The 19899-nt window shown below is 41.3% G+C and overlaps 1 protein-coding gene across 1 annotated transcript in view; it reads left to right on the forward strand.

The window, feature by feature from the left end:
• The window catches only part of LOC147682140 (guanylate-binding protein 1-like), a 392581-nt gene extending 373275 nt beyond the window's left edge, over positions 1-19306 (forward strand). Inside the window, exon 12 of the mRNA XM_086943549.1 lies at positions 18408-19306. Within this exon, the coding sequence (XP_086799675.1) occupies positions 18408-18542 (135 nt within the window). The 3' untranslated portion in view covers positions 18543-19306. The remainder of the gene's footprint in view (positions 1-18407) is intronic.
• The last annotated feature ends 593 nt before the right edge of the window (positions 19307-19899 follow it).

Below are 19899 nucleotides of genomic sequence, written 5' to 3' on the forward strand. Positions count from 1 at the left end.
TAACCCTTTCTAGACTCTCTCCTGCTCTACCCCTCCTTGCATCATCTGACACCCTTTTACTACACCGATCCCCTAAAACAAACCTTTCTAAACTCTCCCCTCTGACTCCTCCCCTCCAAAACTCCTTTTTACTCATCCAAAAGCCTCTTCCTACTGCTAAGACCTAAAAAAAAAGAAATCCTTCACTCTTTTATCCCTCCACTATCCTTTTCAATCAAAATTAACAGACTAACATGTTCACTTCTCAAATTCCATATTCAACTATACTAATATACTGCCCAAATAACTGAATAACATATCTACTACTCAAATTACTTCATATTTATACTATACTAATTTTCAACACTAATCCTTTATGGGTTCCGGAGTGGCGTGCTACTCACCAGAAAAGCGCTTCAACATCCATCAGGGGTAACAAGTGCTATATGAATGCAAATCTTTCTTTCCCTTTTATCCCTCCGCTATCTTTCTCACTCCAAGTAACACACTAATATCCACCACTGAAATTACCTCATATTTCACCTTATTAATTAACCACTAATCCTTTATAGGCTTCCTTAATGCGTCAACAAGTGATAAATAAATACAAACCTTTGACCTCCTCTATCCTTCTGCTATCATTCCAAATCCAAATAACTGACTAACCTATCCACCACTTAAAATGTACTTGCATGTTTCACTATACTAATTCAACACTAATCCTCTATGGGTCCCGGAGTAGCGTGCTACCCGCCGAAAAAACGCTTCGATGCCTCGTCAGGGGTAGTAAGCGCTAAATAAATGCAATTACAATACAATCTACAGACGCGAGTCACACAGAAGAAAAGAAAGGCGCGTGGTCGCCATTAAGAAAGTTAAAGTGCTTCATGGCATGCGGCCCAAAAGAACAGGTGTTTCTATTCAGCTGGAGATCTTTTGCTAGCGTGCAGTCCTTGAATAAGCTACTCACTTGCCAACTCCTGGTGTGAAGGTCTTTATTACATTTTTTACACAGGGAGGTACTTCCTAAGCTGCCTTGAGCTGCCCCTGGTTTTGGTGAGGTGATATTGCTAAATGGGAGGGGATCGGACTTCCCGCTTGACGCTTTCTGTTGCGTGGTCGCCAATTATTAAGCACTCATTGCCAAGTCATGTTGTGGCTTGTGCTGTGTAAATAGCTAATATTTTATCGCTAGTCAACATTATGCTAATATTTCTTGCCGTCAGGCATGGTAAGCACCATATAAATACCGTTTACAAAAGCAGCTCCATCAAAATCGTTCGGCACATCCTAAAGGACTATGCAGAGAACATTTGTGACAGAAAGAGCCAGGAGTTCCGGGAGAGTGAACAGAAGCGCATCATTGAGCTCCTTGAAAATTTCTAATGGGCTTGTGGGAGCACTAACGGGTTTCAAACTGTTGATCAAGCTGCAGAGTTGTGACTGCCTCATGAATCCCTGTGACGTATATAATAGGTAGTGTGCCTGACCCTTGCCACCACAATGACTTTTATAGGAAAAAAACAACGATATGTTATGTTTGGAAATTGTTTGACTACAAGGAGGAATTGTTTTTTTAGCCACTTCTTTATATTTTGACTCTCAGCCCTATTTTTCCTGAAGAAGCCCCTTTGATCGATCCTGGCTCTGCCACGCAGCCTTCTCCTAGCTACCCAAGGCACAAGGATTGTGGGATTCTGGAAAGTCTTTTTTAGTGAAGATACTTTGAGAGACACGTTCTCCAATATACAACTCTTGTCTCCCTTATGAGAGCATCTGAGCGCCAGGCTGATGCAAGCTACAGTTCTTTAAGAAAGATCTCCAATTTGTTTACTGGATGGAAAGACAGAGCACTGAGCCCTAAGGACTGTTGGCACCGGTGCTTCTATCCTTAATTCCAGGTTGTCAAGAATTGATGCTGCGTTTGTTATTGGAAGCTTTTGATGCAAACATTTGGATGGCACTGTCAGAATTAGCCAAATGATTTCAAATGCTTAGATCTGGGAATGTGTAATATATATTGACATGACAGCAGTTGCTGGGTCACATTTGTGCTGGTAAAGAGATGGTCAGCAGAAATAAGAATAGAGATATTGGGTGAAGTTCAAAATTAATACGTTTCTTCTAAAGTTGCTTATTTCCTGTTGTTGAAAAAAAAAAACAATGGCCACTAGATGTCCCCAGAGCACTATCTTATTCCGTCAGTAACGTGCCAAGTCAAAGTGTGGACGGGCGGCTGTGTTTTCGAAGGCTTTCCTGAGGGGCTATGAAGGCGGATTAACATAGCAACACACACTCACGGCGAGAGCAGCCGCGCGCAGCGTTTCCCTTGTGGGAGCGAGTGCGATAATAGCTAACATATGGCACTGCTCGCTCCCGCGAGGGAATCGCCAAATGTGCACGAGTGGCAATTGAAACCAATGCAAAACATGCACGAGTTTCAAGCAAAGTCCTGAGCGATGCCTAAAGGTCCCATCCTAAGCAGCGCTGGCGCGCTGCTAGGCGAGCCCTAATAGAGGTTGGTGATCCGTGCCATGCAGAATAAAAGAAAGGCGCACCATAGCCATGCTTAATGATGAAGAGCTGGACTGTTCCCATGAGGCACAGGGTCATGACTGATTTGCATATGGCCAGGTCTAAACTGGGGTGGCATGGTGAGCAAAAGAATGACGGATTTAACACAGTTTTTTTGACTGGGGGTGAATGTTTTGATTTGTTCTGCATTCCGTCCATCAATTTTGTGTCTTTTAATGATGAAGAGCGGCATGCTGTGCTGCCCCAAAAAAAACAGAGAAATCATGTGAGCTTATTTCCACTCTGAACAAAACCTCATTTCAAACTTTTCACTGAGCTGGTGGAGCTGTTGACAGGCTGTTGACTGACAGAAGTGTGACGGGCTGTTGAACAGCAGCCACCACGGACAGCTGCGTACAATAGATGTTGCCAAAGTAAATAAATAGAGGCGGGCGAGCTGCTCCATGCAGAACAAAAGAAAGGTGTGGCCGCCATGCTCAAACATAAAGTGCAGCATGCCTCGCTGACTAAGGGATAAATAGTGGTGTACTGCGCTGAACATGGGTGTTGCAAAGTCATCCTGTGCCTTGGGCTGACCTCAACGTTTTGCCGACTGGTACTAGTGGTAACTGACTCTGACTGACCCAGGGCTCTGCTTATCCAAGCCCAGGACCAGTGCTATGCTGAAGGCACACATGGAATACAGTAAAAACACCTACACCTACATTCACTAGGGTGCACCATGGGTTAGGGTACCCCTGTTATTGGCATGACCTCCCCTATAAGGCCCTGGTACATATAGTGTAGTGTAGTTCCTATATTCTCAATAGGCTTTGCGCATTGGAATAATATAAACAGCAGTGTAGACGTAGGACTGAGGTCGACTAGGTCTCTACTGACTATATTAGACTTAATTAGTTTTGCCAGCTAGCTCAGAGGTCACTAGAAACTTTCTCGAGTAAACAAGGAGGAGTTTAACTTCCCTAGATAGACAAGAAGGGATTAACTTCTGACAACCATGTAACATGACAACTTTGCTCCCTCAGAATAAAGAGTGTATCTCTAGAGTTGTGTGAAAACAATAGACGGTTATTTGACTCAGTCAATCGTGCATACTTAGTTTCACAAGAGTGCAGAGAAATAGAGAGACAGGCGTTTTCAATAAAATATGTTATTTATTGAGCAATCTTCTTTCTCATGCAAGAGAAATGAATTGCCACAATTGCCATACTTATCATAAAGTAAAGTGCGTACAGTAAAAGGAGTATTATGAAATAATACTGTAAAAGCATTGATATGGTTTCTTAGCCATATGATACTTTAAAATGGATAAAATATATACATACATAAAAACATTGACTAACGTACTCAACTGGTGCTTCTAAGATACGCCTACCCCGGTGTACCTGACCTAAGCCTAATACGTGGGAAGGAGTAAGTAAATTGCAGTTTAAGTTAAGCTGGTTTTTGCCAAGGATCTGAATCAAGAATTCTCTTAAGGGTTTAGACAGCTCCGTACCTTGGTTCTTAGAATGAAGGAGGTCTTGTATCTCTCTCTCAGGACTCAATATCCCAGCAACCCGCAAGGGTGGCTGGAAACACCGGAGCTGGATTTTCTCCGCTGGAGAAAAAGACAGCGTCTTTCTCAGTGCGTCAAACGGGAGGGGCGGCGTCCTTCGGCTCCTCGCATCAGCTGGGCTTCCGGGCAAGTAGGTAGCCGCTCTGCTCCAAACCACTGTGTGTTTGCTTAAGGCAACGTTGGTATATTTATACCTGAAAGGTGCCGGGTTTGACGTAAGGCTGGACATAAGACGTCACCAAGAACTAACCGTTCTTTCTGACTCTAGGAGTTCTTCTGCAAATCAAAACAAGAGCAGGGGTATTTCCTGGGCTGCTGGAGGCTTGGTTTGTTTAAAGAACGCGTTGTACTTTCTAGGAGTCTAGAGGAGTAGCCATTCCGTATTTGGACTGCATGGGCTATTACAAAATCTGGATATGATTCTTATGCCTTTATAAGGATATTATTTATTATAACCATATAAGGGCATAAATCGGGAATATCGAATTAGGGTCCTAGATAGAAAGACAACACCCACTCCACGAATTAATGTCCATCAGTACTAAAAACTAAGCAATATTAAACATATCGATGCATGTGTGTTTTCCAACACACCCCAAAATACATAATTTGCATTTGAAATGGTATATGGTAAATACATGAAAATGAGTATTGGTACTGTACGCTTTTCAAGCAGTGTTATCATTCAGTTAAATGCATATATATCAGCTGAATGAATTGCGAAAATTACACATGAAATGGCTCTGTATACAGAAAAGAAGGTCGAGACCAATTCATCACATATTTATACAAGTGCTGTACATGTGCTAGAGGCTGAGGTAAAATATTGTCTCTAGAGTTCCTAAAAATAGAAGCTCTGTTCTTTAAGAATAGTTCTACTTTAAGCAGAGTACTTTGTGCCAGAAAAAAAGGTAAATATTTTGAAAGTGAAAAAAAAAAATTTGCTCTCAAGGGGAAAAATAGTTCCAATTGTTTTCAGTAGCTGTGTTTATAAAAAACTGAAGGCCGAATTCAGAGTTCAGGGAACGCTGTGTGCTCGTTGTTTTTTTTAAAAAGTTATTCTCGTTGTTCAGGGGAGAACATCATATCAGACAGGCTTGCAAAAAATTGGTCTACAACATCAGGTGAAAGTTCGACCAAGTTCGAAAATGCTGCAATAGTGCATATATGAGAATCATTGCCATCATCGATGTCGGGATCAGCAATGCTCACTGAAGGTTGTACTGTGTGGTGCTGCTTTCATCTCGTACTTTACCTCCACCTACTTGTAGTGGTGAAGTCTCAACGAATGCCGTCATCAGAATAGGTAGCCGCTGGGGACAACACGATGCATGAGTCGTTACCGGACCTAGCAAGGTATCTGTATCCATTGGTACTGCTGATGGTAGTGTAAGACAGACGTCCAACACGCATTCTTCACCGCATAGCATACATCGAAGCATAGGTAAGATGCAATCTTGCCAGATTGGTCTGAATGAAAGAAACCAGGATGTACTTAGATCTCTTAGCCGGGCAAATCCGAGGACTTTAGTGATGCGGTCCCGGTAGCGTATAGCTAGGATCGTTTCTTCCATTGTAGCTGGAGTTCTGTCTGTGGCTTGGCTTGCCATATCGGAGCAGAAGGATCAAAAATAAAATTCCTGCTACGAGTCCCAAAAGAAGAGGCAGACCACCAAATAATGAATGCACTAAATGTGGGATAATGCCCAGAACTGTTTCAAAGGGTGCTAACAGTCCCGAAACAATTGTCTTAAATACATGTGCGATGCCACTGGTATCAGACATGTTTAAAATTTGACCTAACATTTCTACGAAATGCACGGGGCAATTTGTTGATAATAGGGAATGTATCTCTGCTGCTGTCCTTGCAACTTGCAGATCATACGTTTCTTTGGACGAGGTTAAAGTCACAGTTGCCTGTATAAGAATGGATTTCATTCTGCTTAAAGTATCAATTCGAATAGAAGAGATATTCAAAGAAGGCCATATTGCCGCCTCCATGCCTGGATTGCTCTTTGGATACAATACTTGCATACAGCAAGTGACCATGGAACTAACGCTCATGAGATAGGCTTTTCCTGGCACCATGCCACAACAGCTGTGGTCACTTATTAGAACGTAGCTGCCATTGGAAAGCTGTCTAAAAAATGGCTCTATCTGAGTTGCAGGAGTGCTGTGCAGGTGACATGAAAGGTTATTTGAAGACCCTTAGCAGGCTCCATGCAAGTTAATACCTTAACACAGAAGTGTACCACTTAGTGATTTTTTACAATTATTACCACTAAGAAATACCTCCTTTTTCCCTCCACTATAACATTTGTGTGTAAAGGTAATTCCCATGTCGACTTGATGTATCCTTTACACAACCTTTCATACAGGCCTGCTGGTATATATTTTTGGCAATACTTAAACTGGAAAGTTGTTATTGGGATTGTAATCGTCCCATGTATTATCCATTCAATGACAGGTCTTTCTGGCATTGTCAATGGTAATCTCTCAGGTTTTTCAATGCTCAGAATCGTATAGTCTGCTCCTTTTTGTGCCAAACTGATTTGTTTATCAGTAAGGTTAAAGATAGAGAATAATGACATTGTGTTGATTAAACGCCATGGCACGTAGTCTGAACGCAGATTTTGTAACGTCCAGCCAAGCTGTACAATAGAACGTAATTGGGACTGACCATGTTGTAACATTAGCAAGTCCTGCTCTATTATATCAATAGCAGATGATACAATGCTGTCCAGTGAATATATTCTGGAGGACAGAGTCGTTAACCCATTGTCCACTACAGAAAGTGATTTTTCCAAATTAATACGATCAACTTCTCGTATTTTTTCAGCAGTTTCAATTTGTGTTACTTTTCAAGCCTCGTTGTAAGCAGCGTATATGCCGGCGTATATGAAACGTTTTTGACGCTGTTTGCGTGGTCCCAGTATGAAATCACGCAAGTCAGCACCGTCTTCAAGTAAAGTCAAGTGTTGCTTAATTTCAACCAGTGTGGATTTCTGTAGCCACTCAAGGCATAGTTTCCCTACACTGTATGTTGTAACTATCCCTGGATGTTGTCTCTGGGAGTATCTAGGGTCTGGCCTGGTCTGTTTAAACCCCTGTGTTTTGTTCAGGAATCTATCTTGACAGTTATTTGTGTCTGTGGGCCAGATCAACCATTTTTTCCAATCAGGATGTGTTCTGTTTTGGTGTAAAATATGGGATACGTCTTTCTCCACGTCTGTAGTGCTATTACTATCAGGTATGGGCTTCGGAATAGACGGTTTATTTAAGTCTTTTATCTTGGCTAGAACAAGACAGGTTGTTTGCTAAATGGTGTCATTCAGGAATATTAATTGTTCTGGGATCATGCAGGCTCTAAATAATGCTTCTAGACCTTGTACCTGCCAGTCTTTTGAACCCCAGATGGTTTTTGTTTCAATGTTGTTTTTCCAGAATTCAAAACCAAATGTAGTCATTTTTTCATAAAATGTTTCAGAATAAATCAAATTAGTATTTGTCAACATTGTTTTCATTCCTGTCTTATTTAACATTTTAAAATAAAACGTTTCTGCATCACTATTGTTAAACCTTGAGAAGTATTGGCATTTCTCATAATATGTTTTTGAGCTGCCTTTTGGCGGAGTTGAACAATGTTCCCATTGGTTATAATTTAAAACATTTCTAGGTTGAGCAGATTTATGCAAATAGTGATGACCAAAATGATTATAACAATATAACTCTTCATAATTTGATAAACCCTGCAAATAATCATGTTCTGTGAATTTAGCTGACATTACTAAATCTGACATCATAATATTAATATTTTCAAAGTCCCAATCATCAGAGAAAGTACTTGGTGTCACAAAGTCACTTAAGGAAACCTTAAACTGGTGTGGATATTTCAAGAGCTCAATCGGGCCATAGATTTCATAATCTGTTTTGTCCCATGCTACCCCACCGGGTTTTGGATTGGCTGTGATGTTTACTGATGACAGTTCTCTTTTCTCGATATGAGATGACTTGTGGGGCTTTAGGACCAAGGTGATGTTCTGACTTGCTGTGTCCATTGTACTGTATTTTCTTTCAATGAATGTTCCCAAACAAAGAACCATGATGAGCCAAAGCAGGAGGAAAAGTACACCTAACACAATCCAAAATTCAATCCATGGAGAAATCAGATAGGTTTCTTTGAGTTGATGAAAGAGTTCAGTTACTTTGTCTTTGAAAGTTTTTGTTGCTGGCGTTTCTTCATGTTCACTTGGATCATCAGAAAAGTCATCGAAATTTATGAAGTAGCCAGATGCAGTTCTGTCAATTGTTGGAATCGTTTCTGAATTTTCTTCAGTCTTTGGATCTTTCTTTGTTTCATTAGCATAGTCTGAGGCTACATCGTTGTAGACAGGTGTTTCTTGATGAACTGTTGCAATTTGGGTTTCAAGAGGCACAAGTTCCATGGCTTTGTTGCATAGTCCTTTTTTATTCACTGCAGGTTTATCAAATGTGATTAGTCTTTCAGTTTGAACCTCTTGGATTGTAGCAAGATTTGGTCTTCTGCTATTTCTTGGGAGTCCACTGGGCCTACTACTTATTATTGGCCACATGATTGTGGTTTTACCAGGTCGATGGATACAACTCGGTTCTCCTTTTTACCAGCAAGGGGCGGTAGTACTACTGATCTTGTTCCGCTGACAGCTAAGACAGGTACTGCTTTTTGGTAAGAAGGCCCAAATTCCTTCTTCACCGCGATCTTATCTCTGACCAGATCCCCAATCTTTGGAATCCAGACAGGTCTTGCTGGGACAGGTGGTTTTTCTTCAGTGGCTGTTGGCTGTTGCTTTAACTTTATGTTACTCAGAATTCTTCTTGTTTCATTTAACTCCTGTAAAACAGCCAAACGGTCTTTGATATTAAAGGCTTTTTCTTCTACCACTGAAGTTAGACTATCTAAATCCTGAATGTGCATTCTAGTACCGAACAATAGTTCGTAGGGAGTGAGACCTTTTAGAGAATTTCTTGGCGGATTGTTAAGACTACGTTGGACACTTGTTAAATGTTTGACCCACCCATCAGCCTAACCTAATACCCTCGCCGTTATAGATTGCTTTATGTCATGGTTTTTTCTTTCCACTACCGCATTTCCCTCAGGATGGAAGGGAGAAGAGTACTGCAATGCAATGCCATGCTGGCCATAGCCTCCTTGTAAGCCTTAGAGCTGAACGCAGGACCCTGGTCAGAATGTAGCATGCCTATTGCGTATATGCCGATAAAGACTCGCAAATCTTTTAAAACAGTTCTGGCGTCAGTTGAGCGCTGGTGTCTGCATTTTAAGTGAATCTAGTCTTAATATTTATGGGATCACGTTTCTACTGCTGGATTTCTGCGTATAGATAGCCTTATGCTTTCTAATAAAGGTATCCTGGCACTAGTCCGGTCCGGTTCACAACTGCAATCTCGGTTGCAGTCTGGACAATCCTTTGCAAATTTGTAATGTTGCAAGTTCATCCCCGGCCACCAGTATTCTGATTGTAATTCTTTTAGAGATTTCACGATCTCTTGGTGCCTTAGACCCAATCTCAAGTGTGCGTCTGCTATTAAAAAGACTCTCCTGTTCGTGTTTGGAATTACTCTATCCCCCACTCCAGGGATTTGAGCAAAAGGAACGGAGTTTGCATCAATTATGTATGTATTATTGAGTGGATATACTTCATAGTCGCCTTTTAATGAGGCTTTTACCGCTAGCATATTTTCTCTGTCTATGTAATTTTTAGAACGCTTTTTTGTGGCTACGGAAGCCGGTTGGACCGCTTCCTCTGTGGCTGTTAGCCAATGAATTCCCTGCAACGTGAACGCCATCACGTTGATGACTCAGTGTATGTATCACGTGAGTCTTTTGTAGTTCTTTCTGCAAAAGAACTACCTGTTCCCAAAGCTTTTTATGCTTTATTGCGGCACCTGTGTCATCTTGGAAACCGTTTTGAATCCAGGTCTGTATGTCATTATTGTAAGACTTGACGTAGTAATGCGAATCGCACACTATTAGTATGGGGAATTCGCGATCGGCATTTTCAAGCGCCATCTTTAAAGATCTTATTTCAGCTCGCTGAGTTGAACAGTTTCTGAGTGATTCAGTTTTGGTAATTAATGGTCTGAGTTTACCTAAGCGCCAGCGACCTTTAACAAACGCAAACGCTGCGTTGTAGGATTTTTCCTCTACATCATAGTGCTGTGCAAATCTGTCCATGTAGATTACACATGTGTACTGTTCAAGAGGCAGAATTTTGATTCTAGATTTTCTAGTTGTTTCATTTTCGGGTCAAAATAGTATTTCACGTCTTCTGCAGCAAGAGAATTTTCCCATTTTATCCATTTTGGATCTAATGCCACAGAATTCAAATTGCGTGGGCTTATTAATGCCTCAAGGGCTGATTCTGCTGTTAAAACAGTTATTCTTCTGCCTTGGGCTTGGGCTCTTTCTTTTGCTACAGCAGTTTGAACCGCAGTTAGAATTTTTTCAGTAGAACTGAATTTCATTTCAGCTTTTGTGTACAAATGTGATTTGTAAGCTATTGGTACCGTTTCTCTCTCATTAGAGGCTAGGTACGTGAATCCGCATCTTCCTGGGATGACTCGGATTACAAGGTTGCGTATGTTTTCGCGAATTTGCAATTTAGTTTTAGCTAACATGTCTGTTTGCAATGATCTTAAAATTTCTGTGTGTTTCTGAGTCCAATTTATTGGTTTGAAATCAGGTTTTATTAATTCCTAGAGAGGTTTAACCCTCTCTGCATAATTTAGAATGTATGTTCTTCCGAAATTCAGGAAACCTAGTATTGATTGTAATTTCTTCAGCGTTTTAGGTGCTTGGAGTACAGCACACTTCTCTAAGAAGTTGTCTGCTAGGCTTTTGCCTTCACTTGATAATTCATATCCTAAAAACCGGATAGTTAGATGGGCAATTCTTGACTTTTTAAAGTTGAATTTTTAACCCTCAGCTGCGAAACCAAGTATTATGGTGTTCACTCTTTTCAAGTGAGTCTCCCGGTCATCATCTGTGAGATAGATGTCATCGACATAAGATAATGCCTCATCATCATATATTTGTAGTAACTCTGTTACTCTTGCTGAGAATAATCCTGGGCTGTTCTTGAATCCCTGTGGGAGTCAACAGAAGTGTTTTTGTGACCCCATTATTGAGAAAGCGGTCAAATACCTACTTTCAGGTGCAATGTTTTGACAAAAGAATCCATTAGAGATGTCTAATGTCGTTTTATATTTTTTGCGCACGATGTTATTCATTAGTGCTGCACTGTGAGAGTTTTGTACTGCAAATGTTTTGCAGCAGGAGTTTAGGTGTCTGTAGTCCAAGACTAGACAATATGAATCGTCTGGCTTGGAGACAGGAAACAAAGTATTGTTCATTTGCGAGGTGCATGTTTCAATCACCCCCTGATATTCAAGTTGATCTAAGATCTCCCTGACTTGCTTTTTAGCTTCTTGTTTAACTGGGTACTGCCTTTGTGCAGTGGGTTGATTTTTTAACTGGATTTTATGGTGAGGAGAATCCTCATCCCATCCTGCATGATTTTTATATAATGTAGGAGCTTGAGCTACTGCCCATTTTCTTGCTAATGTGTATTTTTTATGAATTGGAATATGATTTGAGAAGGCAGGCATAATCATTTCTTCGCCATGAGGGCACTCCCTGACAAACTCTGGTGGCCAGTCTTTTTCAGCTAACAGGATGTCATAGCCTTTCGAAAGGTTATCCCAGAAGAGACCCCTTACTTTCCTAGTCTTGTCCCCCTCTATACGTAATGTTATTTTGTATAATTTATGGGGTTTGCTAACTCTGGTGTCTGCAGTTTCCACCTGAATGTACTCATTCGTGGCCACTGTCTCCAGAAGATTCATCAAGATCTTGCGAGCTATGGTCACTTCTGCTGCGCTGTCTAGCATTGTCTGGGCCCACTCACCGTTTTTTAGTTGTGTCCTCAGTATCCTCAGCATGTTTAATTATTTTAATACTGGCTACCTTCTTTCTTGGAAATTGTAATTGTATTACTTTGATGAGCAGGTTCCTTGTATTTGGACTTGACGTGCTCTTTCTTGTGTTCTGACCCTCCTCTTCTTTCCGATTTCTGTGAGGAAGTCTGAAAAGATCGAGAGGGACGTGTATCAATATCTTGATATCTGTCAGGTTTTCTCAATTTATCCCTATCTCTAAGGTTGTATCTTTTCTCAGAGGGCTCCCTCTGGGGAGACTTGTGTCCTCGGTCTGGAGATCTATTTCTCTGTTGAGGAGACCTTCCTCTGGACTGGAATCGTTTTTATTTGGGAGTGGAGTGTTTATTTCCATCCCAACTCTTTTTTGGAGTGTTTAGATTATTTTTAATAAATGTTTTTTCAGGATTTTCAGTTAGTTGAGGTTTTACTGGTTTCCCACCCAAACTATCTCTTCCTAGTTCTTCATAGGATTTTTCTATGATTTTGGCAAGTTCAAAAGGTTGTTCTGCTATATCTATTTCTTTCAATTTCTACAGGTACGTTATATCGTCCATTGCCAATTGAACTAATTCTCTATATGCCTTTGTTAGTTCTTTTATTTCAACTAAAAGTGCTTCACTTGACATTTCTTCAATGTTGGCATGTGGTGTTTAGCTGGCTAGAACCGGCCACGTTGCTCCTGGTCTACCTAGTGGACCGAGCGTGCTGATGTGATTTTGATGTTTTAGGGCACCTTTAAACCAGAGCAGGTGCTCTTGGTAAGTTAATGGGATTTCAACGTCTTCGAAAGGAGCGTATTCATCCGGAGGTTCCCCTATTTTGTAATAGTGGAATTCGTGTGTTACAGCGTGTGCTGCTGGAAAATTTATCCATGAATAGAATACCTCTGTCTGCCGATATTCATGGGCCTCTACCACAAATATGATTGTACCACCTCGAGGTGATACTCCATTTGCTATAAGTTTTTTAGTTATAGTTCTTCTTACATTTACTGGAATGATAATAGCATTCTTGTCTTCCTCTTGGAGACTTGTGTCTTACGCTAGGAGTTGAGCTGCTATTCTATCTCTCTCTGTTTCATCGTCGCTTTCTACCATTTTTACTGACAGAAAGTTATTTTTTGTTGCAGATCAAGTTACAAGGGAAACAAAGATTAGGTGCACAATATTTTGGAACACTGTATCCTTCAACGTTGACTAAACTAAAAACTATACATAGGAATCTCTTCCTACTAAGTTCCGGCGTATTTTAACCTTTTACCCACTCCAGACGTCTTTTGGAGTTTTTACGGGAAAAAGGGGTCTGTGTGAAAAAGCACGACTGAGTTACTCTAATGTCTTGCGTTAGATTATCGCCTTACCAAACGTTGGGCGCCATGTAGTGTAGTTCCTATATTCCCAATAGGCTCTGCGCATTGGAATAATATAAACAGCAGTGTAGACATAGGACTGAGGTCGACTAGGTCTCTACTGACTATATTAGACTTAATTAGTTTTGCCAGCTAGCTCAGAGGTCACTAGAAACTTTCTCGAGTAAACAAGGAGGAGTTTAACTTCCCTGGATAGACAAGAAGGGATTAGCTTCTGACAACCATATAGCATGACAACTTTGCTCCCTCAGAATAAAGAGTGTATCTCTAGAGTCGTGTGAAAACCATAGACGGTTATTTCACTCAGTCAATCGTGCATACTTAGTTTCACCAGAGTGCAGAGAAATAGAGAGACGGGCGTTTTCAATAAAAGGTGTTATATATTGAGCAGTCTTCTTTCTCATGCAAGAGAAATGAATTGCCACAGTTGCAATACTTATCATAAAGTAAAGTGCGGACAGTAAAAGGAGTATTATTAAATAATACTGTAAAAGCATTGATATGGTTTCTTAGCCATATGATACTTTAAAATGGATAAAATATATACATACATGAAAACATTGACTAACGTACTCAACTGGTGCTTCTAAGATACGCCTACCCCGGTGTACCTGACCTAAGCCTAATACGCGGGAAGGAGTAAGCAAGTTGCAGTTTAAGTTAAGTTGTTTTTTTCCAAGGATCTGATTCAAGAATTCTCTTAAGGGTTTAGTCAGCTCCGTACCTTGGTTCTTAGAATGAAGGAGGTCTTGTATCTCTCTCTCAGGACTCGATATCCCAGCCACCCGCAATGGTGGCTGGAAACACTCCAGCTGGATTTTCTCAGCTGGAGAAAAAGACACAGTCTTTCTCAGTGCATCAAACGGGAGGGGAGGCGTCCTTCGGCTCCTCGCATCAGCTGGGCTTCCGGGCAAGTAGATAGCCGCTCTGCTCCAAACCACCGTGTGTTTGCTTGAGGCAACGTTGGTATATTTGTACCTGAAATGTGCCGGGTTTGACGTAAGGCTGGACATAAGACGTCACCAAGAACTAACAGTTCTTTCTGACTCTAGGAGTTCTTGTGCAAATCAAAACAAGAGCAGGGGGATTTCCCGGGCTCCTGGAGGCTTGGTTTGTTTAAAGAACGCGTTGTACTTTCTAGGAGTCTAGAGGAGTAGCTATGCCGTATTTGGACTGCATGGGCTATTACAAAATATGGATATGATTATTATGCCTTTATAAGGATATTATGTATTATAACCATATAAGGGCATAAATCGGGAATATCGAATTAGGGTCCTAGATGAAACACAACAATAGGGCAGGGGGGTTGAAACTACCCTTAAATAGCTAGTATAGAATAGAGCAGGGCAGTTTATAGGCCAGAAGCCTTTTCTGCACTTACATGTGTACACTGCTGGAGCCTGAGGTCAGTTTAAAAGCAGCCCTGTGTTGCAGGACTGCTTTTAAAATACAAATGCAAATTGTGCCAAAACTTGACTTTGATGTTTGATGCAGTTATAAATATATAGACTGCAATGTTTGGGCATGGTAGGTGCCCTCAGTGTCTCCCTTAGGTGTCCCAGGGGTGGGGTGTTAGCTACTTTTAAGGAGAATGCTTATAAAAAGCGCTTTATATGCTCTTGGGTTAGTGAAATTGCACATTTCACTCCGCACATTGTTGTAAAGTGCCTCCCAAAACGGCTTTTGTGCTAGGAGCACTGTGGACTGAGGATCTGCAATTTTTTTAATGTATTCAGAACGCCTAAAGTCTTTCCTAAGTGGATATAAGCAGGGTCCTTGTAAAACCTGTTATATAGGCCCTGGTATTAGAGAAATTGTAGTGTAATCAAAGGAGAGAGAGAGGAACCAGAGAGGCTAGTTCGTTTCCCCTAGAATATTGTTATCAGCCAACAAGCACTAGCTCTGTTTAGTGTGCTATGTTTCTGTATGGGAAACCATTTGGTTTCCCATACCGACACATAGCACACTAAACAGAGCTAGTTCTTGTTGGTTGATAACAATTAGAGAAATTGCCCAGTTCATTTTTCAATTTCAGATCCCCACCCCATATGTTAACATTGCAAGAGGTTATTAGTTAATAACTGGAGAAAGAAAAAACCGAAAACTAGGATTAAAGGACTCAGTAGAATGTTAATGATTAATATGGTATTTTTGAATTTCTTCGACAATGTACAGACAAGAAGTTCTCAGACTTTCTTGTATGTAAGCCAAAATTCATTGTAGTGGTCTGCCCTGATTGGTCAGAGATTAGACTTGCTGCTTTAAAGAAGTTTTAAAACCTCCTTGGCTTCCCCACAAAAATCTTTAAGACTTGTTATTACCAAACGTCTCCCTATACTATCTCAAGTTTATAACTTTGACAAATGATCAGTCTGTATTGCTGGGATTTTATGCATTGTATATTTCTTTCCTCTGTTTTCTCTTTTTGTTTATCTTGCCCTTTCTGTGACTTTGTATTATTTTATTGTATGCCATCTTAAGCTGAATAAATTCTTCTATAAAACTTAAAGAGGTGATAAATGACCCCTGGGGTTAGGAGGCCATTCAGTGTCGGAGAGGTTGCTGGGCATAGGAATGCCAGAGCCAGTAAATAATGCTCTTCAAGGGAAGGAGGAGACAAGCTATAGAAACCAGTTATCATTTACTCCCTCTGCTGAAAATTCAGAAATATTGAATTTTGGAAGAATAGTGCTTTCTGCGTTAGCATTGTGCCACGCTGTGGAGGAAGTGGTCATGCTCTGGGGTGTTGCCCTGCACCTCATTGGACAGGAGTGCCCTTCTGCTTGACCCCAGAGAACACTGAATAAGTATCTGAGAGGGGCAGTGTCTCTCAGATCTGCTTTTTGAAACCTAAAAGAACTAGCAGGGCCTACACTGAGGAGTTTGATGTGCATTCACCAGGCCCTGCACTCTGAAGATTGCGCCTTTTTCACCATCTGAAACTACACCCCTGTGGATCAAACCTGCTTCCCAAGGACTAAAGAGTGGACTCCCTGCCAGCTTAGAAGAGCTCACCTGGACCATCACATTGAAGGATCCTCAGTCTGGAGTACTACCAGTGGATTGGTTAGGGTTTTGTCTAAGTGGATTGTGGGAACTGAAGTCCCAAACATTCAAGGACCCTCTTGGAGATTCCAGATTCTTGGATTGTGTTTTAGACACTTTGGACCCACAAGAAGAACTTCAGGAAGGATACCTAACATGATTAACTCTGTTAGAGGAGGCTGCATGGCTCTGGTGAGAAATCCTCCAGAAAAATTGCTAAATTTGAAGTTGACCCTGTCAGAGGCAACCAAATGTCTAAAGGTGGCACTATTGGGTACTAAGCACTAGAAAGTGACTAATCTTAAAAAAATCATATCTCTGGTTCCCTATAGTGTTTTTTTTTATTTTGGTGTCATTTAAAACATAAAAATATTTCCTATTTTTATAAATTGGCGTAGGATTTTTATTGTGTCTTGTATCTCAATTATTTACTGAATTTGTGTTTTAAATGCTTTACATACCTGTTCTGAGCCCTATAGCGTGTTAGTGGCCAGTGGTAAATGCATATCTGCCACTCCAAATAATCAATTTTCCAACAAAAGTCCATTAGTCAGTAACTATGGGGCATATTATCAAGAACGGTGTTAAAATTATCGCTGCTTTAGCAGCAGGAAACTGCCACTAAAGCGGCGATAATGGGCTTGATATTATGCCCTTGTGAATTCCCATAGAAGCCCATGTTCTGGTGTGAACATGGACTTCTATGGGAATTCACAAGGGCAGATTATGAAGCCCATTATCGCAGCTTTAGCAGCAGTTTCCTGCCACTAAAGCAGTGATAATTGTAACGCTGTTCTTGATAATATGCCCCAATATTTGGCACAAGAGGGATGCTACATGTTGAAAACGAGGGACATGTAGGAAAAATAACCACGTAGAAGCAAGAATTTATAAAGGACACAAATGAAAAGCAGTGGGTGAGCTGTAAGCCCACAGAGTTTATACAGCATGTCTTAAAGAGACCGCACATGTGCTGCCTAAGCTTGACCTAAAAAGCAATGGGGAGGTTTGCGTGGGGATGTTGCTATGGACGTTGTGATTGGGCCCTTATTCTTGAAAGAGACAACTAAACAGCATCGGCCATAAAAAATTGGGAAGAATATTAGGTATGACAATGAATTTCACAGTCTTATTTCATGTAATATTGTAAAAATCTAAATTGTACTTGCTACAAAGGATTAACCCCTTAATAAACCAACTGTGCTTCTGTTTCCTCACAGCCTACAGGACTTGGGTGAGGAGTGCAGTGTCTACAAACTGACTCCTTTGCCTCTCCTCTTGCCAATGTTGAGTGAAGGGTAAACATTTTCTAACAACATCATATGCACTCCAGTTATTGTATGGCTGTACTGGGAACTGGTCGGAAAGGTGACTAACACTGCTATTAACTATAATGGCTGAAGGGGGTTGACCTATTTCCACACTCTCTGTAAGATGTTTTATAGGATGAGCAAAACCGTGACCAACACTCAAACAGAGTGCAGGCTGAAGGAGGCCGACCCAAAGTACCTTCATGTCGCCTATTATTAAGTCTATTTGTCCTTTTTACAAGAACATGGCAAATAGACTTGACTGGCTTTCACTAGATTGTGGCTTTCCCAAAGTATTAACCATACAAATGGACAAAGGCAGTATTTACAATATCAGCCTTTTTTTGTTGAGAACTTTATTCAGCAAAGAACATTGGGGGTAATACCGGTATAAGTGTGCCATTTTATAAAAAGGAGTGTAAGCAATCATAGCCCTGTATTTTAGGATTAGGTTTTGTTTAAATGTTTACGTACTTTGAACAGGTAAGATCTCGGTGACTGTCTGTGTTTCAAGTGTCTCCTTCGTTTTTTTGTGGATGTGACTACATACGTATGCACCGGAGTATCTTCAAGAAGCTGCAACTGTCTCACATTGATCTAATTTATTCCACAGGAACAAGCACTGCTGATTCAGGAGGGAGCAGCGAAGCAACAGAAGGAAATGCAGGAACAGATCAAAAGAGTCCAGCAGAAGATGGAAGAGGCTTCCAAACCCCCACCCAAACCTCGTCGCTGTGTTATACAATAAAAAGAGACTGAGCAGCATTTACCAACCTAATCACTGATGTCTTCTGGGTCCCCACTTTAATGCAATTCTTTTCACTAAATGCCCTTCTTGTAGTAGTTCCAGATTTCTTTCTTTGTGAGACAACAATCAATAACTAAATCAGCAAATCAATGACACCTAAAGAATATGTTCAAACACAGTGACTGATCAATGATGGCAAATTCATTCCTCCGGCTCCGCACAGTCTTCAGTTGAGAATTCTTCATAGACACTAACATCAGCTCAGTATCCGTTTATAACCTCAATTAACCCATGTGAGCAAACATAAATCACCAGGAGCTTTCGCATTAACCTTAAAAAGCAACAAGTTATTGAAGTTACTCAACTAAGTGAGGCATGCTCATGTGTACAATGGTGAGGGATTCTTGAGAGGTATCTGCTAAAAACTGTGTGTACTTGTTCATTTCTAGCTCTCAGGGCCTAGGCCGTCCTGAACTCTTTAGTATTTCTCAGCTGAAGTCGATGTAATGCCCAACATAAGTCAGCATTCTAGTGCTGAACTCTGTATCTACACTCAACACCCACCCACCACTGATGTCACTAGTCATGTGACACAGCATCAATAAAAGAGGCCGAGCGCACGTGCTCTGGGCCGGTTGCACCCAGTTACCAGAGTGTCTGTGTCAGAGGTTCTTTCCAGCATGAGGGCCTAAGGCCCGACCCTTACAGTCAACAGGAGACTGCAACAACATGTTTTTGTGTAAGCCAATAAAGCGTTGTAATTGACCTAATTATCAGTCCATCATCTTGCTTTAATGACTAGCTGTGCTCATTATTTTCTGCTGACGCCAAGCAGCGCCAGCGGCGCGTACGCCGCACATGTCAACAAACGCGCCAGGACGTACACAAAAGGAGGCCAGAGCTCATTCTTACCTGCTGACGCCCACCATGTGCCACTGCATAACGCATGACTTCGCTACTGTCACCACCACAGATTTGCCACAGGACTGCTTCTCTGGTGATTCCGGTGGCCACGAGTGTGAGGGATCACATTTCCCGGCAGCCCCAGCGGCGCGTACGCCGCACACATCACCAAACACGCCCGTCTGAGCCTGAAGGAGGCTGGACTGGGCTCCCCCTATAACACCAGGCCATCTGTCATTGATTCCGGATTTGAAATGAAATGAAAAATTATATTTATATAGCGCCAAAACTATCCGGAGGCCTCGCAGCGCTTATAAGGATTGCTAAAATGGGCTACCCTGAAGGTTAACGAGTTTTTGTGTACAAATATGTTTTCAGCGCTTTCCTGAAAGCCATCCTGTTTGGGTTCCCTCTAAGGGCGAGGGGAAGGGAGTTCCAGAGCCTAGCAGCAGTG

The sequence above is a fragment of the Lissotriton vulgaris genome, chromosome 11 (genome assembly GCF_964263255.1).
Source record: "Lissotriton vulgaris chromosome 11, aLisVul1.2, whole genome shotgun sequence".
Lineage (NCBI taxonomy): Eukaryota > Metazoa > Chordata > Amphibia > Caudata > Salamandridae > Lissotriton > Lissotriton vulgaris.